The 25440-nt window shown below is 33.3% G+C and overlaps 1 protein-coding gene across 2 annotated transcripts in view; it reads right to left on the reverse strand.

Moving 5' to 3' along the window:
- The window catches only part of PICK1 (protein interacting with PRKCA 1), a 46587-nt gene that overhangs the window by 18252 nt on the left and 2895 nt on the right, over window positions 1-25440 (reverse strand). The window contains exon 2 of one of the 2 annotated variants that reach the window (XM_074172526.1): window positions 16572-16691. The exons of the other annotated variant lie outside the window; for it this stretch is intronic. Within the exon in view, the coding sequence (XP_074028627.1) occupies window positions 16572-16666 (95 nt within the window). The 5' untranslated portion in view covers window positions 16667-16691. The remainder of the gene's footprint in view (window positions 1-16571; window positions 16692-25440) is intronic. 2 annotated transcript variants of the gene reach the window in all.

Below are 25440 nucleotides of genomic sequence, written 5' to 3' on the forward strand. Positions count from 1 at the left end.
TTTAACCTGCTTCGAATAACAAGATCCTCTTTGAATAATATACGTTTATTTCTAGATTCAGGAACGTTTATGACATCCCTGAATTCACGAAATTTGTTTTCCATTCTTTCATACGTACACTTGGAAATGTGCTGTTTGTTATATAATCGAATCCATTTTTTGGGTGAACGAAAGACTCATAATATAAATATAATTAACGATAAGAAATGAAATGGCAAGTTTGCCCAGATGCAGCAAATATTTTCGGATGTTTGTGATGCACTGTTTGAAACCTTTGGTGTAGTAATGAATATTACTGGAATTTTTTCCGGTAATATTCAGTAATATTCATTGTCCTATATATCCAAAAATCCCTATTCACTATTTATATACTAGAAAAATTATGCTGAAGATACTGAGAATGAAAATTTTTGAATATGACTGCCATGATTTAATAAATATTTTATGTCAATGAACTAGATAATCGTTGGATCAGAAAAATCATTGCGAAAATATTCACTTGAACTCACAGTACCAATTTTCCAAAAATTTCTTTTAGTATTTGTAAGCGAATTCGTTTTCAAATATCCAAACTTTGAGAGAGCACTAATGAAAATATGAAACTTTTGATGTTATTGATGAAGCAAACGACTCCTTAGTGTTTCATTGGAAATTCAAATTAGCTCAACTAATTCCAGAACTCCTTTTCATGTTTTAGAGAACTTCCTGAAGTTTGTTAATTAACATGGTTTTGGGAGATACGAAGTGGCATAATTGAAATAATAATTCTATCCATGATCCATGATAATATTCATACAATTTTCCTACTATAAATTTTATTCAAAACGCATTCCACTACACGGTAACTTATTCAGTTGGACTGGTACATCAAACAATTCTGCAGAACTTATTTAGATAAATGAATAATTCTGTTAAACATATACAGTGTGCAAAAGCCAAATGGAATAAATTCATTATTTGGGTCACTGTATATAATAATGAAAAAATCCCGAAACAAGTCAAATGAAAATTATAATTTGACATTCTTCAACGCAAAAAGGTCACCCCTATCATCAACCCCTTTCGAATAACAGGTACAACCCCCATATAATCACTTATATAACCCATATAATAAATATGTCTTTCTGAAAACGTTTATCTCTCTGTGTGGAAGAGTGCAGTGGTTAAGGTTTTGCCGAAAAAAAGTAATATTACTGAGTTTACACTTACATGGAATCAGTATTTTGCTAACATTATCAAAAGTTTCAGAAAAGGCAATGGAATTATAGTTGAGAAAATATCTTGAGAGGAACTTATCGATGCCAAATTTACAGTCTGGATTCAGGAAAGGTCACAGTTGTACAACTGCACTCCTACATATTAGTGATGACATAATGAGAGCAACGGATTAGGGTAAGTACACGATATTGGTTCTCCTCGTTTTCAGCAGAGCCTACCTTGAATCATAAACTCTTACTGAATATCTTCTATTTTATGGGTTATCTGATAACGCTGTGAAACTTATGGTCAATTATCTGGAAGGTAGAAAATAGCACGTTTGGTTGGATTCTTAAGTGTCGAATGATCTGGAACTGAAGTCAGGAGTACCACAAAGATCAGTTTCGGGTCCATTGCTTTTTATTCATCAACCTTTCTAAGGAAACTTGAAACCTGTAATATACACTCAATTTTATCACAGTTTTTATCCAGGAGATGTCAAAGAAGCCTGCGGAATCATAGACTCTGACATTAGACACTTTATTGAACTAGCAGATTCACACTCGCTAATCATAAACACAGAAAATTCTAGAATTATCATTTTCGGGTCAGAAATCAATAGGAGTAAAATCATCAATTCAGTTGAAATTCACATAAACGCAGAAACACTTCATGTTCTTGATGAAGCCAGAAACCTTGGCGTTTTATTTGATTCTCATATGAGGTTTGAAAAACACATAAACAAACTCATTCAACGAACCTATGCCTCCCTCAAACTATTATATGGTAATAGGCACTGCCTATCTATGAATTGAAAAAAATGTTGTGTGAGAGCTTAGTACTAGCACAATTGAATTTTGCAGATACTCTTTTTGGGCCGAACCTGACAAGTTACTATAAACAAAAAATTCAGAAAGTCCAGAATTTTTGTTTGAGACTTATATATGGAATAAGAAGAAGAAACAGAATATCTCACAAGCTCAAGGAAGTAGGATGGCTAAATATGGAGAAGAGGAGAAAACTACATGCTGCTTGCCTCTATCACAAGATTCTCTTATATAAAATATCTTCTTACTTGCATAGGGAATTGACGTTTCGAACCGATGTTCATAATATTAACATCAGGTTCAAAGGCTCTTTAACACCTCCCATTTTCAAAACCCAGTTATTCAAACATTCCTTTAGTTACCAGATAGCTGAAGTATTCATTGCTATTCCTGAACTTAAAAAATTGCCACCCTCTCAGTTTAAAATCAAATTGAAATTATATATTTTTCAAAATCAATAACATGATGAATGTTTCACCATTCCGCTTTTCTATCTTCTTTAATTTTTTTCCTCTTTGAGCGATTCCTGACCAATAATAGTTTGCCTAGTTTTGTATCATCGCCAGTCACTGATCTTTATTCATGTATTAATATACTTATGTTAATGATATGCTACTTCAATACCAATGCAAAGACTTTTTTAGGTTAAGTGGAAGAACAATCGCAGTTATTTGCACAGCTGCGAAATGGAACTTCCGCCTTCTACTGTAACTTTATATATATGTAGTTAGAACTTCATATTGTTATTTTTTTTGGGTGGTTGTAGTAATAAAGACGTTTATTTAATTTTTTTTCACCGTAGTGTGCGCTGGTCAGGCCCTATCCCCCGGAGGGTGCGCTATCATTATCAACCAATGACCACTCCTCACACCGTGGGGTAAGTGATCGTTGGGTCCGAGATCATGTGCCCTGAGCAATCGCAGTGAGCCAAGAATGACAGCCTTCTGCATCTGTGCGGCTAAGATTGCTGTCTTAGTGCGGCAAGCCGGTATGATTTTAAGATTCGACAGTAGAGAGGGCATCATTTCACCAAGGACTCCAATAATTAGAACAACCATCTTGACAGAGTGATCTGGATAGAGTCTGCGAAGTTCAAAGAGAAAATCTCGAAATTTTATCCGTTTTTCCTCCTCTTTTCTGACGATATTCGTCTCGCCAGGAGCTGAAAACTCCACGACAAATATCGTTTTGCTCTGGTGGTCGAGAAGGACTACATCAGGCTTATTAGCTTGTATGAGCCCGAGGGTTGGGAACGAATAGCTCCAATAAATTCGGCACTTCTCCCCACAACGGATTCAATATCCCCCGGAGCTTAGGGCAACACCGGTGTCGTATATGTTTATTATTATTATTATTATTATTTTTTTTCACCGTAGTATGCGCTGGTCAGGCCCTATCCCCCGAAGCCCCGATACATTCGGGAGGGCGTGCCAGCAATAATAATAATAATAATAATAATAATGAAATGCGTTGATTTGGAAGTATTTGCATTCATCTAAAAATAGTAACAAAAATAATTATACTTCTCCGAATATGGAAACTACAATCATTTTACCTCGGTCAATAAGTTATTTCTAGTATTTTGTTCCGTTCTGCTTCCATACTTCATTCGTGGTTTTTGAAACGCATCGTATTCAGCCGAGTGTTTGTCCAAAATACCGAATAATGTTCTATCCGGCTGTTGTCTTTCCGGAAATGATTCAATATAAATTTGTGCTGTTTTCGTCTTTGTGACGAGAGTCGCCATCACCAGAGAAATACGTCATCTTCATGAAACTTATTTCATTTAATGTATCAGTATCATCTGTTTTTGTTGAACTGAACAAACATGTTTTTTTTTACAAATATACTCTTTGTAATAACCCAAAAATAGAAAAACATTTTCATAACGCTCCTTTGTATTCCCGTAGTTCCACACAAAACTTTTGGCATATCATTAGAGCTGAATCCGGGTATGGTTTTTTTCTGATGTGGAATATTGAAGGAATCTATATCCTATGTACTCGAATGCATTGATTCAATAATATTTTCCAATTTTTTTGGAGTTGGGAATATTTTTGGAATATCATTCATGAGAAACCGTGTTCATTTACCTCATGAATATATAATAATTATTAATCTTTAGAAGTTAAATAAAAAACTCTTTCATCACTAGTCACTACGTACTACAAATTATGCAACTACAACTAAGGTGTTATTGTGAGAAACGGTGCAACTTAGCAGCTCCGGATTCGCAACATTCCTCTCAGCCAGGTCCTAGTCTCCATATATAGAAATGTTCCATATCGCCATATCTTCGTCCCGTAAAACTTCGAGTCCTTCTTCATTTGGTTCGTTCAAGTCACGATGCTCTAGCATCTAGATCTAACTGATCTAATCCTACTCATAGAACGTAGTGCTTGGTGCTAAAAGCTATTGATTTTCCACATTTCTAGCGAATCTAAGCGAATCAGAAAGTCATAAACTTACATTGAGTTTTCCTTCAAATATCTTTCCGTTGGGCACAAATCGAACTGAATAACTTCCAATTCAGGGGTGGAAGTTTTGAGACTGTTCCCAAAGGATTTCTCTTCTGGGATCGAAACCGATTGACAGCTTGATTCACTGTAAAAAATGTAATAGTTTTACTCCTTATGCAACATTCAATATCGCTAATAACCCTCGAGGTTGATATGACAATGAATAAATGGACTTAAAAAAGAAATTCAATTGAATATAATACTAAGAGACTGAACCTATAGTACTCATACAAACATTTAGTTTGTTTAATGCATGTTCTTTACTAAAATGATTAAAATGAGTAGGTATCTGATGGAAAATATGTTTTAATTTATCAAATGTACTTTTGCATCTCAATGACTCTTATACAGAGAAAGTTCTATTGCACATTTTATTAACGTAAATCAATACTCAACATATTTTTGTTTCAAAGTAATTAGAAGATGAAGATTTTGGCTTTCTATTTCGCCATCTTCATAAAAAAATGTGGGAATCTTCTAAAGCAATTCAAAATAAAATCTCCACGGCGATGTGTAGATCATGCAAAGAAGTACCTTTCAGACATGAACAACTACTTCATATAAACATCGAAACATTTCATTAATATTGAAAGTAGTTGTTTCGAGAGGGCTTTTTCTACAAGAGCGGTGCCTGTGCGAAAGTAGCGATTCACACTGTATCGCCGGAGATTAAATCCATTCGGAAAAACGTTCTCAGGAAATTGATTCCATATAAATGCAGTTCTCCAAAAGAAACAGTTCTGAAACAGTGAAGTTCGAGGTGGACTGAGTTGAACCTCAAAACGATGAGCAGCCACAGTGTGTCTCGTATTTCTGATATGTACCGCTCTTGGTGGAATCAAATGTGCAAAATCACTTAAACACTTTCCGTGGAACTATCTATGGAAGATAGATAAATCCCAAACCTCTCTTCGGTGTTCCAGACTGTCAAGGTTACAAGCCATGTTCTCGTCTCCAATCAGGCAGATGGCTCTTTTCTGGATGAAATTCAGCAGCTTCAGGGTATGCTTAGGGGTGGTGCTCTATATACAGGGTGTTCCTTAAACACATGCTAATATTCAAGGGGGTAATTCTTAGACCCATTTTAAGGAAAAAACGTCCTATGGACATATGTCCTAAACGCCTTAACTTTTGAGATACAGGGTGGCAAAGTTTTCAAAAATAATCAGTTTTTTAATAATAACTGAGATAATTTTGTAGACATCTTTGGCATATTTGGTACATATGTTCCATGCCTCAAGGCGCATTCTCTGATGTACAATTTTCTTGATTTTCTGTGCCAGTGGCGTACGTACGAGTTTTGAAATGTATATTTTTGACGAAAAAAATACTACGCCACTGCTTTATCTTGAATTAAAAATTATTTTTAAAATCTCCATACATTTTTGAACACATTTGATTTGCTAGGTTTTCTTTGTCCGACGCATGGTTTTCGCTCAAAAAATTAAAAGTCGCTTTACTTAAGGATAAATTCCTTAAAAATCTGATGCGGTATCGTGCATCGACTGAAAGCAAACTAAGAGATCAGATTGGTTGTAAAATAATTGAGGATCTAGAAGGTATTTGTTTGTTGTCAGATGCACTGTTCTCAATTAAAATTACGTCATAACGCAGCACCGCTTAATAATTTTTGAAAACATAAATTTAGTTATCCTGGAATAAATGACGTGTAGCAGAATTTATTTACTGCACCTCTTGAAATATGGAGTTTGTCGATATGTGATTTCTTTCAAAGATTAAAAGCAGAAAAAACAGCGTACCCACCATAGCAATAAAAAACGAATTCTCTGTATGTACAAACGTCAGTAGCTAATATTGATGTTGGTTTAAAGTAAGGTGTTGGTGTTAAAAACTGTCACAGCGCCTTTTGATTGATTTTGAAGTGTTATTGAAGTTATTTTGGTAGTCCGCTGTTTTTCTGAATATCAGTAAATATGGTAAATTATACGAATGCGGAAATGGCGCAAATGCATTACGTATATGGCCTTGCCGATGGTAATGCAACAGAAGCCAGGCGCATTTATCAGGAAAGATATCCTAATCGTGCCTTACCAGATAGCCGAACCTTTTCAAATATTCATCGTCGACTTGGGGAAACTGGTAGTTTCAAGAAAGGGACTCTGGAAGGTAGACCTCGTGTAGTAAGAACTCCTGAGATTGAGGAAGCGGTGGGGCAAGAAATTGAGGAACATCCTGAGATGAGTACGAGGAAGATCGCTAGAACTCTGGATATTTGTCATCGAATTGTTTGGCGTATTTTGGTCGATTTTTTGTTATACCCATACCATATTTCAAGAGTGCAGGGCATTACTCCCCAGAGATTTTCCACAGCGTGTGAACTTCAGTTAGTGGTATCTACAAAGTATTGCACTAAATCCGCAGTTTGAGATACAAATTTTGTTCACAGACGAAGCAAATTTTTCTCGGAATGCCATTCAAAATTTCCATAACAATCATGTGTGGGCTGAAGAAAATCCCCATGCAATAACCGAAACCCATTTCCAACACCAATTTTCGGTTAATGTATGGGCAGGAATTATAGGTGATCATCTAATAGGCCCATTTTTTCTACCAGGACGCCTTGATGATCGTTCTTATTTACACTTTCTCGAAGAAGACTTACCTGGGTTATTGGAAGATGTGCCACTTGCGTTAAGGAATCGAATATGGTACATGCACGATGGCGCCCCTGCTCATTTCAGTGTAATTGTCCGAAACCATTTAAATACAGTTTATCCTAATCGTTGGATAGGTCGCGGAGGACCTCAGCAATGGCCAGCAAGATCCCCCGATCTCAACAGTTTAGATTTTTTTATGGGGTCACCTTGAAACTCTTGTGTATAAAACTCCCGTTAATACTTTAGAAGATTTAAGAGAGCGAATAGTTGCCCCGTGTGAATCTATACGAAATACGCCGGGAATATTTGGACGGGTGCGTAATTCCATGCGTAGAAGGGCGGAAGCATGCATACTAAGTGCAGGTGGTCACTTCCAACTGTCACAAAATAAAATAAAACTCGTTTTTGTGAAAAATTTATTTTTTTGCAGATTATATTTTCAAATATTATTTGGAAATTGGTAATGCATTATGAAGCAATTTTCAGATTCACATTCATTTTAGAATTGATCTAATTTCTTAATTTGCTTTCTGTCGATTTTTATTTTTTTGAGTGAAAATCATGCGTCGGACAAAGAAATATCGGGAAATCAAATTTTCTCAAAAATAAATGAGGATTTTTAAAATTATTTTATTTTGAAAAGAAAGCATTGGCGTAGTACTTTTTTCCCAAAAATATTCAATGCGAATCCCGTAGGGATGCCACTGTTTGAAAAAATACAAATTTGTGTACATCAGAAAATGCGCCTTGAGGCATGGAACATATGTACCAAATATACCAAAGATGTCTACAAAATTATCTCAGTTATTATTAAAAAACTGATTATTTTTGAAAACTTTGCCACCGTGTATCTCAAAAGTTAAGGCGTTTAGGACATACGTCCATAGGAAGTTTTTTCTTAAAATGGGTCTAAGAATTACCTCCTTAAATATTAGCATGTGTTTAAGGAACACCCTGTATAAGAATAATACTCCAAAGAAGGTCTGTTTTGAGCGTTATAAAGCATCAAAAGTTGTGGAGAAGATGTGTACAATTTTCTGGTTTGGAACATTATTTCAAGCTTTCTAAAAGTAGCCTTTGCAGATCCAGCGACATGATTATGCCAAGACATATTGGTATCAATTTTACCCTCCAACAACCTTATCGAAGCAGAAAACGTAATTGATTGTTTTGGCTTTATTGTATCCAGTTCGGAAACATTCATCTTTTTGGAAAAAACCGATGCCTTGGTTTTTATGGCAATAAATTGTATTTGGTAAGTTTCACCCCAATTCGAAATCACTTCTAGATCCTCGTTAAGATGTGCAACTTCCTATTGCAATATATTGGATTCTTCGTTTTTTCCAATATGTCGTTGATATACAATAAAAAATGGGTTGGAGACAATATGGATCCATGAGGAACACCGGCCTTCCAATTATTTGAGGATAGGGTGGTTAACTGCTTTCTCAATAATGTTTGATATCACTAATAGCAAAGCGATTGGTCTATAGTTTTTTTTGGAAGATTTTTCTCGTCTTTTTATTAATAAGTTGGACGCGAACAATCTTCCAATAAGAAGGAGAAACCCCTTCCTTGTAAGACAGGTTAAAAAGTCTGCAAAATTCTGGTGAGACTTTATTTGCGCACTCTTTAAGTACGATTTTAAAATTGATTCCTTTCTTGTTTCCTTCAGAAGATTCCCGCATTTATTTCATATAAAGTTGGAGATGTAGAAAGCCAAAAATCCTTCCAATTCAATGCAATTCTAATGAAGAAGAGAAAAATGAAACTTTCTATGTTTTCAAAACTTTTATTTATAACTAACGTTACTGCAGTTTCATCCTATACGGACATTTTCAAACTTATACAATAAACTAACAATTATTCATTACATTCGCCATTATATACCACCCCTGTAGGTACTAATAGAAATGGAGGTACTTAACTTGATTGAGTACATAAATTTACAGTTCACAATGTGGATGTGCCAATTTAAAAACCGGCGAGTAAACTAAATCGATTTGATCATTCAACAGGTTGCACCCGCAATGTTTATGCTTGTGAATTTCCAAGGATTTTAAATTTTTCAGTTTGCAACCCTTCCTTGCATAGTGCAGAATTTCCGTATCGTTTAGATTCGGAAACTTGTGGTTGCATGCCAAGGAATGGTTTGAAAAAGTCGAATCTTTCTCTCCTAGTCTGAAGGACCTTTCATGTTCAGCATACCGTTTTTGGAAATTTCGGCCACATAAACACTATTACCCTCCGGACACTCAAGCTTCTAAACTCCAGATTTTTCCAACTTGTCGACCTTATCTTTGGTATTGAAAAGGAAATGAGATAACCTGGCATGTGGTCTGAATGCCACTTCCACATTGTTTTTTTGCAGAAACCCGCAATTATCTCTGTTTTTTTCCAAAATATGTTAGCGTTACCCATTTCTTGATTTCTGGTTGTTTCACCTGGTATATTAATCTGTAAGTGAATTTCCGGTTTTGTTTCCTGACTAACTTCTGGATAGTATCTGCGTTGACACAATTATGACCTATTTGTGTAAATATATCAATTTCCCTAGCTAGATTGTTAGCAGACAAAGTCAGTGAGAATGCTCTACTTCTATTAGTACCTACAGAGATGGTATATTATGGCGAATGTAATGAATCATTCTTAGTTTATTGTATAAGTTTGAAAATGTCCCTATAGGACGAAACTGCAGTAACATTAGTTACAAATAAAACTGGTGAAAAACCCATTCAACAACCATTTCAAATCAGTTTTCCCCAAGTCATAACCTACTTACAGTATTCTTGAATTTTATTTTTATATATCTGTCAACCTTTGGCCTAACCCACAACAATTTATTCAAAAGGTTAGGGAACCCTCTGGTTGAAGATGAATATATTCTTAGATTCAACATACCTAGACACCGTACTTCCAAATTTCAAGGATGATTTTCTTATACAGGGCTTTTCATGATGAGCGTTAATTAGCCGTTTCTGGCAAACTATTCTACGGATCAACCTAAAAATTCCACATTATGCATAAGTCAATACCTACACGCCTAAAATATTTTAGACGAAGCGGCGTTGTCGCTTCTACTATAAAGCAGCGGCTTCTTTGATTTTTCAAATGGAACACCCCGTATATAATATCATATTATGATTCATTATCACTTTGTCAACAAATTCATATACTATTTCCCTATACCTATCTATTACCGTTTAGAAGATATAAATTAATTTCGATATTTTTTTTACCAAACATGAACTTTTATAAATGCTGATAATCTTGAACTCTCTTGCACTAAAGCGATCAAATTTGAAATGGAGTGGAGTGATACTATGAGGATCTTCACTCCGAGTCATATTTTCATTTGCCTCATACAGGGTCTTCAAAAAATGCAGATACTTTGATCTCATGAATAAATGAGTTGAACTCAATTTTTTCAAATGGAACACCCTGTATATTTCAACATTTTTGAGCTCAACATCCAATTTTACTTTGTTCAGATACTATTTCTATTTTGAACCGTTTTCGAAATAAACTGTTTCAAACGGAAATTGACATGGTTTCCTTGTTCATCACTCATTTTTGTAAAACAGATTTCGTTTGATGTTTCTCAATTAGTCACAGATAATACAATGAAAAGATAATTATTAAAATACTCCTTAACCATCGAATGAAACTTCTCTTCAAACAATAGTTTTATTAACGCTGAAACACGAACTGAAAATAATAAACCCATAAATTAATGAGTTAATTTAATCGTCAGTGTATTTCAGAATATGTTCAAACACATCTCCACCTCTACTTAAACAAACATGTAATCTCTTCAAAAGACTGTCATGTGTAGCGCTTCTGATCAAGTCTGGAGTCAAACTATTGAAAGCAGTTGTAACTCTCGATTTCATATCTTCCATTGTTGTTATCGGAGTAGAGTAATCCATATTTTCAATGAAACCCCACACGAAATAATCTAATGGATTGCCATCTGGTGTTCTAGGAGGCCAACGAAAAGGTCCATTATTATTAATCCATCTGTCTTCGAAGTTTTCGGTTAAAGCTACGCTGACTGAATGAGAATTATGGGGTGGAGCACCATCCATTTGGTACCATACACGTTCTCTTCCTGGTCTATTATTTAAAATCATTTGAATTCCATTCCTCAGTAAGTCTTCATATTTTGATGCATTCAAATTATCATCATAAAACTCGATATAAAAAATTGACTCATTCTTTATGGCAAAAAATACATTGAATTGCCATCTTTCTTGAAAACCCCTTTGGTGGACAACATGGGGATTTTCTGGCGCCCAATAATGACTGTTGTGTCTTTTGAAAACTACATTTTTTGTGAACTTGGCCTCATCTGTCCATATGATATTGTCAAGGAAATGTTCATCCTCTTGAGTCTTGACAAGTAACCATTCAAACAATTCCATTCTACGAGGTAAATCAGTCTCTTTCAAATGTTGGACACAGTAGAACTTATAGGGATGCCATTTATGCTTATTAAGAATTCGACAAATTGTCACGTAGGGTATACCTATCTCTCTTTCAGCCTCGTGCAGAGAAGCATTTGGAAATGCATGAAAGTATCCCAAAACTGTTATGCCATTGTCATCATCATCCACTTTAGTCTTCTTACGAATGATTTTTGTACGGAAGGTTCCATTCAACCTACAATTTTTTAGTAGTCGATTTATGACATTATTATTCGGCTTCGGAAGTTGTGGATATCTTTCATGAAATACTCGGCATGTTCTATTTGCAATAATTATATTGCACTCACCATAAATTTTCAATAAATTCAAGAAATCTTCATTACTGTAACCGAATCTTGATATTATTCTATCATAATTGGTAGCTATTACAATCAGTCAAAACCACCAACGAAAGTCTGAAGTTAAATAATTGGTTTATTTATTTTTCCAAAGCACACTATTAAAAAATATTAATATGTACTGTTGTACGTTAGAGACTAATACCTCAATGTATACAAATTGTAACTTTTTCCAAGGTAGGTACATACCAATTTCGAATTGACTGATCTGAGACAGTTAAAAAACTGGATCAAAAAGAAATATTACTAAGTATAAAAAAAAGTTGAATATCCAAATAAGTGATGAATTCAAAAAACCACGTCGGTTTCCGTTTGAAACAGTTTATCTTGAAAACGGTTCAAAATTGAAATAGTATTATCAGAACAAAGTTAATCTAAAATTGGATGTAGAGCTCAAAAATGTTGAAATATACAGGGTGTTCCATTTGAAAAAATTGAGTTCCACTCATTTTTTCATGAGATCGAAGTATCTGCATTTTTTGAAGACCCTGTATAAGGCAAATGAAAATATGACTCGGAGTGAAGATCTTCATAGTATCACTCCACTCCATTTCAAATTTGATCGTTTCAGTGCAAGAGAGTTTAAGATTATCAGCATTTATGAAAGTTCATGTTTGGTAAAAAAAATATCAAAATTAATTTATATCTTCTAAGCGGTAACAGATAGGTATAGGGAAATAGTATATGAATTTATTGACAAAGTGATAATGAATCATAATATGATATTATATACGGGGTGTTCCATTCGAAAAATCAAAGAAGCGGCTACTTTATAGTAGAAGCGACAACGCTGCTTCGTCTGAAATATTTCAGGCGTGTAGGTCATATTGATTTATGCATACTGTGAAATTTTCAGGTTGATCCGTTAAATAGTTTGTGAGAAACGGCTAATTAACGCTCATCATGAAAAGCCCTGTATAGCCCCTTCCTATCTGAATGAAATTTTACCCTTTTTAAATCATAATATTCATCAATTCAGGAAAAATAAAATCACAGATGCTCACTGCTCAGTGCTAATTTAAAAGATTTAAAATTCAATGTACGGTAGTACAATGAAACTGTTAAATTGACTAAAATAATGTTACGAAAATTAAGAGTTATTATCAACAAGATGATGTCATATTTTTTCTCTTCTCTATTATTGTTATGATGCTAAATAAGTATGTTTATAATTATTTTCTTATACTTACTGTATAATTTTTGGGAAGGGTGGAAGATAGCCTTTGGCTAACCCTTTTCCTTTTATGTATAAATGTAATTTTATGCATAATAAACGATATTGTTATTATTATTACAAATATTTGTTGACAAAATGAGAATTTTCATTGCATTTCACAATAATCACAAAAATTGTGATTTTCTCCTGTCTGTTCTCCTGAAAAGAAGAACAGATGAAAAAGTTTCATAGCGATATACAATCAATGAAATTTGGTGTATTGCTTCTGATTTTTCCGAAAAATTTTGTCCATCCAGAAATGAGATTTAGAGAAGAAAGGATTAGTTAAATTAGGATATCTGTATCTATAAATATCTACGGTATATGCGTTCCTCAGATGTCACAATATTGATTACTGTTATAAATAATTATTATCCATTATTTCATTCCTCAATTATAATTATTATATTACTATTTTCCTATCTTACTTACAACTCTATGAGTGACTCTTTCACTGAGATTGAATCCATTTTTATCCACATCAATTGAAATTGATTAACTTCGGGATTTCAAATCTTCCAAAATAGGATATGGAAATTCGGAAATCTAGATTATCAGCCAAGCCTTTCCTGCAATATCAGACTATAAACACAAAATGAAGGTTATTTGAATAAGTGTATTTCACTTACCTAAAATCATTGGAGAACGTTACATTTTTTAATATTTGTTTTGGGGATATACGAGCAAGAAAATACTTGAGACGTTCGGAGGGTAGCAATAATGTTGATTCATTCATTCAGAAAAAACCGTTTCGGAAAATGTATTCCCCGTGAACACTTTCTTTTTTTCACTCTTATAGAGTTTTTGAAAAGTGTACTTCAAGGTAGACTGGAGGGACCTAGAAGCTCTCGGAAACTGTAGTTTCCAGCGTAGTTCTTACATACAGTAAAACACTGTATGTAATCAAGTCAGTTAAACACTTCCCTGTATCTTCAGGCCATAGAAGTAATCCAACTCCCTAGTTGTTCTGAACAAGCAATTGTGATATTTGGCCTGCTTCAATCAGGCTCCATTTTTGATGGAATTAGCAGCTTCCCTGTATGCATTATTCCAAAACGAAATCTATTGGAGCTTGAATCAGAAGTTCCAGAGGTATGTATAACTGTTTGATTTCAAATAGTCTATCGAGTTCCTGAGAAAGTTTATTCTATATCAGCTAGCCATGTGATTGTGTGAAGACATATTGATGTGTAGTTTGACATTGATAAATCAATCATAGCAGCCTGCGAATCTATGTGTCCTGGAATTCTTATTGACATGTGCCCTGACATGTCTCATCATGTTTTCTTACAGAAAACATACGACTTGGTTTCCGATTTTTACTAAAATGTGACCTGCTAGATTTTCTGTCATAGATTTATAATACCACCTTTGGCAGTGAAGGTTCTAAGAAGGTTTTAAAGGGGAGAAAAAAATCCTTTTCAATAACAAATTAGAGACCTCACAAGACAAGTTCCTTGGTGCAGGGTTGAGTTGAAAAATAGTTTCAGCTGATACTTCGCCGTTTTGTCATGGGGTTTTTTTAAATCAATGTGAATACAAATGAGATATCATATATTATTTTGTAATGAACGAAGACGAGTATTATCATTATTATTATTATGTTTTGAAGTCCATGGACGAATGGCACAGACAATATACGACTCTTCTTGAGCTAGTGTAAAATGGACCAAACAGTCTTGAAAAGTCAATAATGAAATAGCGAAATTCAGAAATTGACATTTCCAAGTTTGATAGCTATTCAGATACACCTTTGTAGGTGTTCACGGATTGTTGTAAACGAACCTTCATATGTATGTTTATAAATATTTATGCATTAGATACATTCTAATGCCATATGATTACATGATTGAGTTTTGTGTTGTTTACATTAGCCTTGGAAAATGTATTGGTAGTCTTTTTTGTATCAGATTATGAGTTGTTCATCTGAAGATACTAAACTATTCAAAAGTACCTTCAGTAAATACTTAACAGGATCGGGAGATTTACTGTGCTAGATTTGTAGACCTGCTTGAACCTGTTATTGAGACTACATGGGCTTTGTAGATAAGGAAACATAGGGCTTATTGTCATTACACTCTTGTAGCCTACAGCTGTAGCTATTTTTGCAACTTTTCAGCGGAATTACCCCAAAGGGGGCAGACTTGAATGTTTAAAAAAATCATTGTATTAAAAATCTCCGCCACTGGATGTCTTCAATATTCATTTGAATTAATCTACCTGAGCATATCCAACATAATCTTTCCACTTCTAATATTTGACATTGAAATCCAAATCTACTGAAGTTAGTTTAAATCAAAAATAATAATAATTCAAAAGTTATTCGATTATTACTAACATCAATGTTGAAATTACTGTATCTGAATTTGTGGTCCTTCCTTGTGAACAATGTTGGTTAAAATTTTTGAAACAGTAAACAAAAAAATTGCTTTCAAAACTGCTCGTACACCCCAACAAGGATCATGGGTAATCGAAAATACAAGATAATGAACACAAATAAGTTTGACTGATATACGTTGGTCAAACAGAGCGGACTGTAATATCCAGCTTCAAAAATGACATAATTTGTTATGAAGAACAGAGGAGTACGATGTCCCTCAATGTGGAAAACGTTCATAGGACAAATAAAAAATACTTGAAGGTGTTTTGATAGGTACACAACAACTGAATTTTTGACGCCACCAGCCTTTTTTTGGGAAAGATGTGGAAAGAGATTTACGGACAGGAATGAAGGTCCGATTTCAAACAGCATTTTGTTTACTTTTTTACATTATAATTGCTGCTAGCAACTAATGTACATTAACAAGTTGTCAGTAATATCATCAAAAAGAATCGTGTTATGAAAAACAATTCACATTTTAATGAGTACTTAGAATTCATTCTGGGAATGAAAGTCCGTCTGGATTGATACGAATTGCTTTTATTCAGTATCTCCTGATCCTGATAATGCTAACTTGTTCATGCAAAACGTAACAAAACATATTAGTCATGATATAGATAAAATACAGACTGTCCACTATGGTTTATAACAAAAATTTATATTATCGTAAGGATGATCCGTAGATGAAGGAGAATTTGAAGTTTCAAAGATATTATTGCTGAAAAAAATTGTTCGTAAGCATGGACATCTATTTGTATGAATGGAGAAACTCATCAATCGTATGCTCCATAAATATTTTTCGTGTTATGAATGATTTAACAAATAATTAGCACCATATTGAAGAATTCTTCAGAAGTGCAATTTGTAGAACTTTTGATAACACTAAGTTTTTGATGAAAAACATTCCAAGTCAACTCTTTAAAGCCCCTAGCAAAAGCTGATCAACATGATTTTTAAGCAAAAGTAAAACTGAATGAATATACATTTACATTTTATCCTCGTATAAATAAATATCTCCAAGAAATCTACTGGAATACATCTGTATTGGTAACATCCTGGTGTATTGATAGCCTTGGTGGAACATTTAAAAGCACAGCCGAATTCATGCACTAAAAAGAAAATACTGAGCCATGCACATTGCAAGTGTTCATATACTCGTCAATACCTGTAAATGTTGATAAGGACAAATTTAAAATTCAAATTGCAAACATCGGTCGTCAACCTACTCACATTTTCTTCAATTACTTGTTAGTTAGTTGTATGTCTCTCATCTTTGATTAGGGGTCAAGGTCATTGAATTCAAATACCACTATTCATTTGGTGAAGAATATTTTTTTGGATTATATTGTAGCATCTATAAAACTTTTGGTTAGGACGTATCTGTGAATCTGGAATTTGGTGTTGAGAAAAAACTGGGGTCTGACATTTTGAAAATGCTATTAATGATTGTGGTGGATGTAACACCGCTACTATAGTTTACCCTCAGAGGTCTGGCATCAATTAAAAACAGGGTAGAAACACGTTTGAGAACGAAACACCTCCCTAATTGGGAATCTTTCGTCTTTTTTCATAAGAGTTTGCTAGAATCTGATCTATCCTCTGAGATCATTTATGTTACTATGTGTAATTACAGAGTAATCTCGAGGTAAATCAAAAGAAGACAACTATTCCAGAGTTCATGAGTTCTAGTTACATTGATATCCTGATATTATGTTCTGCTGATTTAGCTTGAGGTGTCATGCTGACAACTATTCACAATAATTACTTCTTGTTTTAGAGATGTGTCGCCTGCCTTGATAAACTTTATGACGGACTCGTGGAGAAGGCAAGTACGTGCTAGACTCTAAAAAATACTTCCGAAAAAACCTCAGGTCTCAATAAATGATTCGAAAAGTAGATCCGAGGAAGAAATAGAAACTGAAGTAGAGACTACAAGTGAATTTTTCAGGTATATTTCTCCGAGAAATTATAAACTTAAATCGAACACCGAATTTATAATTGGAATCGAACCTAGTTACCATAACTCTTTTTTGAAGATCTCGGCTCTTTGCTGTTTTTATTAAATATAAATGATCTGGCATATATATCGATTATTGAAGGCAAATTCACAAGTTTTGCTGACGACACGTCTATACTTTGGCATGGAAGAAGCAGTAATGCACTAAAAATTAGGGTAGAACATGATATAGGCAAAGTTAAACAATGATGTGATGCTAATTCATACTCTCTCAATATATCAAAGACTAATATATTGTCCTTTAAATGTAACCTGGTCCATATAATTCTTGAAGAACACATAACTGATCATAAACTAGAGAACAAATTTTTAGGCTTCAACACAGACAACGAATTGAAATTTGGAACGCATATTAGTATACTATGCGAAAAATTATCCTCAAGTTGTTATACGATAAGGTCTATCTCTAACTCATTGGACTATCACTCTGCTAGAAAAGCATACTTTGCACTTTTCGAATCCCATTTGCGGTACGGAGTTTGTTTCTGGGGGAGCAGCTGTCAAAACTTAATAAGTCAAATTTTCACAATACAAAAAAGAGCAGTGAGATTCATTATCAGAGCTAGAGTCCAAGATTCCTGTAATCCCATTTTTTTAACTCATCACATCTTAACAGTCTACTGCCTCTTTATTTTAGAAACAGTCTGCCTAATGCAAATTATAGTTTCGGGCCACGGGAACCACTTTTTAAAAAGACTTTATTTAGATTTACAGACTTTATTGCACAGAAGTTACTCTGACAATCGTACTAACAGAACTGACTCTTCTTTCAAGATGGCTAGCTTTTATAAGTTTATTATAACTTAGTCAGCATTTGATGAATAAGCATAAAGGAGGGTTTTATATACATAACTCCTCCATCCCTAAGATGAAAATAATACATTAACATTATTTTCATCAACATTTTCTAAATGAATATTTTCTTGTTTATTTTTCCTTTTAAAACATTTAAATTTGTTCTTATATTTGGAATATAAAATAAAATATGTAAGAAGTATTATAAATATGAATATACAAATATACATTAAAGTATAAGAAGTGCTGTCTTCTTCTAAGGCTTCTAGTCGATGTAATTGGGTTTTTTCAGCAAGGTCCTGAAGTCGGGTTAGTTCGTCGAGGTTTACTCTTTCAGGAACTTTCATAGGGTTATTCTCAGGATGTAGCTGGATAGTATCTATTTCGGGTAACTGTAGAGGGTTTCCTTGAACGGAAGTGGCGTCGTTGGAATAAACTTCGCCTCTAACAGTGAGGTTACATTTATGTGGGATATGGATCAACTGTGGTTGTCTGATATTTTCGTATCCATGCTCCTTACAATTTTTCTCAATCATGATCTTATCAATGGGGATAATAATCATGTAGGCATCGTTGACAGGTTCTATTATGTCCTGGTCTAATTGAATTTGAATCGTCTGGCATTGATGATCGGTTTTACCAATTAGTAATTTCGGTAAACAATCTTCTTTTGAAATTTGGTTGTCAACATGGTATATGCAGGTATTTTCAATTCTCGTACAGGGTTCATCTTCATAATGATGGTAAGTCGAGTTAAGAATTATATAGGGTTTTAAAGGAACGATAGCTTGGTTGAGTATTGGAATTGGGAACAAATGGAAGTAATCATAAACATTTTCAAGAAGTATCGGAAAATGAATTGCAAATATAATAATTCCATTTTTATAATTAATTTCAATTTTTAGTAATTTATTATACGACTGAATGTTTTTAAAGTTTGGTAAACTGCCTTTGTAAAGGTTTGACATTATTTTTAATAATTCTTCGATATCAGATAATGGTAATATCGTGCTATGAATAATGTTTAATTCTGCAAATAAAATTGAATCTTCAATGTTATTAAGTATTGATAATATAATTTGACAATCTATTATCATTGTATCAAGAGAATTTTGAAGTCTTAAGAATAGCGTGAACTTATTCAGATTTAAGACAATACTTTTTATTTGTTCGTCAATTAATTGTTGGTTTTTAACAATCTGCTGTAAGCTATTCGTAGTTTCATTCATAAATTTTCTTGTGATAGTTAGGTAATTTTCTAAATCATGGTGAAGCATGTTCTGATTCTTTTCCAAAGTGAAAATTGCTTTATTATATTTTTCTGCATCTTCATCATCTAAAGTACCAAAGAGCCATTTACTTGTTCTGCCTACTATATTAATAAGTGCCCTTTTCGATCGATTATTTTCTTGAGGTTTAATATTGATTAATTTCACTTTGATTGTGTCTAGCAAATAATTCAGATGATTATACATGTGGTGTAGTTGTGGGTATAAAGGGTCTTTGATCAAGATAAATTCTGCGATTGTTTTTGTATTATTATTTAAGATGTTTAGGGGAGAATCAAATTGTTTTAAGTCAATGTATTTTATAAACGTATGTTTTTGTGTAGTGGATCTTGCTTTTCCAAGGGAAAAGGGAAGGATAGGGTTATTTATCCTCGTCATTATTATGTCTTGTCCTGTCGTCGCAAGGATTCCGAGAAGTAGAAGGTATAACGTTGTCATCTGAAACAATTTGTTTCTTAATGATTTTTCTTTGTGGCTTTAACTTACTTTTATGGTATTTTGATTTAGAAGTTTCAATTTTGAAGTTACTATCTTTTTTTGGTTGAATTTCCTTATATAAGGGCGATAATTTATTTCGAGGAGTTTCTTTAAGAAAAGTATTTTTATCAATTTCAATTTCTGGGGGATCATTTCTGTTGGAATTTACTTTAGATAGGTTCTTGGCTTTTTCATTGTTTTGTTCTACTATTTCTTTTAATATTTTCATATTTCTTGAATGTTTTTCTATATAGTTTGAGGTTATCTTTTCTAACGTTACATCATAAGGGCTCTGGTGTTCTACATTACCTTTAATAATTTGGAAGGGTGTGAATTTAGTTGCGGAATGGACAGTATTATTATATCCTAGAATCGCATACAACATTTGTTTTGTTATTGGTCGATTAGGAAATTCTAATTTTAAAGTTCGTATTTCTTCAATTAGAGTAGAATGAAAACGTTCTACCGGACTATTACTGTTCGGGTTTTTTGGGGTAATGTAATGCAACATAATTTTATGAAGTTTGCAAAAATCTTCAATCAAGTTATTTTTAAATTCTGTGCCAGAATCGCAGGTTATTTTATTTGGAATACCGTAATGAGATATGAATTTTAATAAACCATCTAAGATGTCTGTCGCATTTAGTTGTATGGGGTATGCTTGTGCAAAGCGCGAAAAGCTGTCAATAATTGTTAGGAATTTTAGTCTATCAAGTGATAGAACATCAACATAAATATGTTCAAACGGGTATTCTCCAATTGGTGTTGGGTTAAATTTTATGACATTAGGGTGCCTTTCGTATTTTGATTTTTGACATGTTACGCATGTATTTACGTAGTTTGTTATATCTTGAATCATATTAGGCCAATAGTATACTTTTGATAGAGACAGTTTTGTTTCATTTATGCCTCTATGTGTAGTTTTTGTTTCATGATGGTATTTAATTTTTTCTTGTTGTTCATTTTTCTTCAAAATGTCTTTCAATAGTATATTACTTTGAACAAGTTTAAAGGCTGAGTTTCTAAAATGTTTTTGGATTATCGGAATTATTACATTCTTTAATTCCTCTTGAAATATTATACCATAAACAGTATTAGGTTTCAAATATTCTAAAAAGATTTTTACTATATCGTTTTCAATGTTTCTAGTAGATATTACGATTTTTAAACGTGTCTTATCAAAGGGTTTAGTTATACTTACTTTTGGTGAAATTATGTCGTTACTTTGAACTAAGAATATTTGATTTTTAAATTTATTTAATGGTTGCTCTGATATTGGGATTTCTAAAATTGGGTCTTCTTGCGAAGAATGTTGTGTTTCATTTGAGTGTTTTATTTTCGGTTCTTCTTGTTGGGCTGGTACGACTATTATGTCTGAAAGTATTTCAATCTTCTTTTCCTCTGGGAGTTTTTGTTTTTCTTTAGCTGGTTGAAAATGTCCTGTGTGGTAATTTTCGGGTTGGGGTTCTTCTCTTGATTGATGTTTTTCGACTTCTTCATTGGCGAGTTCATCTATTTCTTGCACTATTTTGGCAATTTCATCAATCTCAGGGTTATCGTTTTCATCTACGCAATATTCTGCGAAATCTTCTAAACGATCTTCTTCCGTATCGAAATTTCCTAGTAAAGAATAATTTTCTAATGGATGTAGTTCAATTCTGGATAGGGCATCAGCAACAGAATTCTTTTTTCCTTTTCTATGTATGATGTTATATTCATACTCTTCTAATCTTAGGCGCCATCTTACTAATTTTGAAGAGGGGTCTTTTAAATTGAATAACCATTGGAGTGGTTTATGATCGGTAACAATCGTAAATTTTCTACCAAAAAGGTAAGGTCTAAAGTATTTGGTAAAATTGACAATTGCCAATAATTCCTTTTCTATAGTTGAATAATTTTGTTCTGCGGGATTTAAAGTTCTTGAGGCATACGCGATGGGTTTATCTTTACCTAGAGGGCCTTGTGATAACACAGCTCCAATTGCTACGTTAGAAGCATCGGTTGTCAAGATAAAAGGTTTACTAAAATCGGGATGTTGAAGAAGAGGTTCATTAGTTAAAACTTGTTTACATTTTTCGAAGGTTTCTAGGAATTCGGCAGAATGAAGGATTTTCTCTCCTTTTTTTAGACATTGAGTTAGCGGTTTTGTTAATTGCGCGAAATCTTTAATAAATTTTCTATAATATCCTAGCAAACCGAGGAATGATTTAATATCTCTAGCAGTAGTTGGTATGGGAAAATTTTGGATTGCTTTTATTTTATTCGGATTGGGTTTTATACCGTGAGGTGTTACAATATGTCCTAAAAATTCTACATTTTGTTTTAAGAATTCCGATTTGTCCAATTGTACTTTCAATTTAGCTTCTCTTAATACTTTAAAGACTTGCTTTAGATTAGAGATGTGTTCCTGAAGGGAGGTCGAAAAAATTATTATATCGTCCATATAGACGAGACATATTTTGTTTCTTAGGTCTTTCAAAACGTAATCCATAACTCGTTGAAACGTCGCTGGAGCGTTCTTTAATCCAAACGGCATTCTGACATATTCGTAATGGCCGTGTTCTACGTTGAAGGCTGTTTTGTCAATAGAATTTTCTTCCATCTCTATTTGGTGAAATCCTGAAGTTAAATCTAGGGTAGTGAAGTAGTTACATTTCCCTAGTTTATCCAGTATGTCCTCGATATTAGGAATGGGGTATCGGTCATCAATCGTTTTTTTCGTTCAACTTCCTATAATCAACGACAATTCTCCATTTTTTCTTTCCTGAGGCGTCCGCTTTCTTCGGTACAATCCAAATAGGGCTACTCCAAGATGATGATGATGGTCGTATTATTCCGTCATTCAACATTTTTTCTATTTGTTTATTTACTTCTTCTTTATGGCAATGAGGAAACCGATAGGATTTAGTGTGTACTGGTATTTCGTCTGTCGTTTTAATTTCATGTTTTATTTTGTTTGTGAAAGAAAGTTTAGTATTCTCATCATGAAATATGTCTAAAAATTCTTTGCAAACTGTTAAAATTGCGTTTTTTTCTTCCGTGTTCATATGGTCGGTCCTAATTTTACTTGTTATATCAGTTATGGAATTATTATTATAATTTTCAGGTAAGGCTTGTTCAATATTATAAAATTCAAATTGTTCTTTATTTATTTGGTTGGATGGGAACGGTTCATTCATTGTTATAGAGATAGTTTTATTAGTTTTATTAAAAATTTCGAAAGTTGCGCGATAATTTTTGGCATAAGTTATTGTTTCAGGTACGTATAGTTTATCAATAAATCCCTCTGGAATTATTATTTCTCCTTCACTGATATCGACAGGGTATTTCTTTATTAAAGTTTCATATGGTGGTATTTCGATAGTAAAAGAAGTTTCGTGAGGCTGTCTATAGTAGAAAGGGATTTGTACAATTTCATTTCTTAAGATTTGATTGCTAAAATCGTTATTTAAGTCAAGATTTTTAAGTTCTTTTAAACCTAAAATTCCATCAAAAAATTCATGAAATTGGAATAAAATATATTCCGTTTCATAGTTGCTTTGAAATTCTTCAAAAGCTGGGATAATAGCTTTATATTGAATTTCTTTTTCACCTAATGAAGTTTTAACTGAGAGGGTTCTCTGAATATTCTGTCTGGATAATATTTTTCTACAATAGATGGTCTTAACATGGAAGTATGACATCCGGTATCAATTAGTAGTTTGATAGGGGGATTTTGGATTTGTATATAAGGTAATCCATTTATAGAGCCTGAATAAAGTTCTATTATACCGTCTTGTTTATCGGAGGCGGTTTGTAAAAATTTTCGTCTTCGTATTCAGTGTTTGAGTCAGTTAATTCAGTCGTTTCTTGGGGAGTAAAGTAATATTCATTTAATTCATCAGTTAATTGATATTGATCTGGAGGGTGTTGGTCTTCAATTGGGTATTGGTCTTCGACAGGGTATTGGTTAATGGGGTAACCTAGTGTCATGTCGTATTCATTGTCATCATTATGGTTGTAAAGTTCTTCACTTATAAAGGTTTGTCTTGGGGGTTGCCTAAAAGATCGGTTATTTGCTGGGTGGTAAGGCATATTTGATCTACTAACCGTAGGATTTCTAGAAGTAGTCGACATTGGTTGAATGATTCTAGTATCAGGTTTATTTGTTGGTTTAAACACATTTTGGGGTGGTCCAAACACTTGTTTATTCGTTAAAAATTTATGTTGAACTTGTTTAGGTTGGATTTTTATGGGTTGGCTTGGAAATTGTGGTTTTTGGTTAAATTGTTGATAATTATTAAAAGGTCTATTTGGCATTTGACTAGTAGAAGGTGTAGGATTTCTAAAGTTAGTTTGTTGAAAATTTTGTAAGTGTGAATAATTTTGTACAGGGAAATTACTATAATTTGGTTTTATTTGTTTTGGTGGGTGTTGTTTTTGAACGTTAGTGCTTGAGCGGTTCTGAAAAACCATATTTTGTGTTTGTCTAAAATTTTCATCTTCCAAAACTAAATTCATTGCTTCTTCAAGGCTATCTGGTTTTTGAACAATTACTTTATCTTGTAATCTAATAGTTAAATTTCTCATAAATACTTTCAAAGACTGTGATTGATATTGACGAATATATATCGCTTTAGTCTGTGGGTCTACAGCGGCAATAGAGTTAATTTTAAAGATTAATTTACTTCTCAGTACTTGTATTCTTTTCGCAAAATCGAGGGGGTGTTCGTTTCTATTAGGGACAAGTGTAAAAAGTTGTTGTTCAAGGTTATCTAAATTTTGTCTATCACCAAATGTATTTCTTAATTCATTTCTTATTAAAATCCATGTGTTTAATTCCGTTCTTGCACCAATCAATAATTGTGCTCTATCTCTGAGTTTACCAATAATAATACTCAAGATACACTGATTTAGTGTATCGTCAGCGCTATAATATTTATTATGAAATTTGTCAATTGCATTTATAAAAATTTCGAGGGTGTCTGGAGATCCATCATACAAAGGTATGGTGTCAGAATAAATTTTAAATAAAGTATAATTAATTTCGGTGGACATATTTGAAACGGATAGAGAGACAAGCGACTGTACTAAATCTTCAATTTCAGGTTCGGTCATGTATTATTGTCGCGATCTTATCGGAAAAGATTACTCAGCGAATCTATTCAAGATAAGAGTTTGCTTTCTTCATTTATTCAGAAAAGAATCACGGTAAATAATATTGCGAAGTTTATCACAAGAATATTTCTGAAGCGTCGTTGTGTGTGTGTGAAATTAATACTCTCTTTATATCAGCGTATG

This window comes from Leptinotarsa decemlineata, unplaced genomic scaffold (genome assembly GCF_025532065.1).
Source record: "Leptinotarsa decemlineata unplaced genomic scaffold, Ldec_3_MD MMD2_tig00000133_RagTag_RagTag, whole genome shotgun sequence".
NCBI lineage: Eukaryota > Metazoa > Arthropoda > Insecta > Coleoptera > Chrysomelidae > Leptinotarsa > Leptinotarsa decemlineata.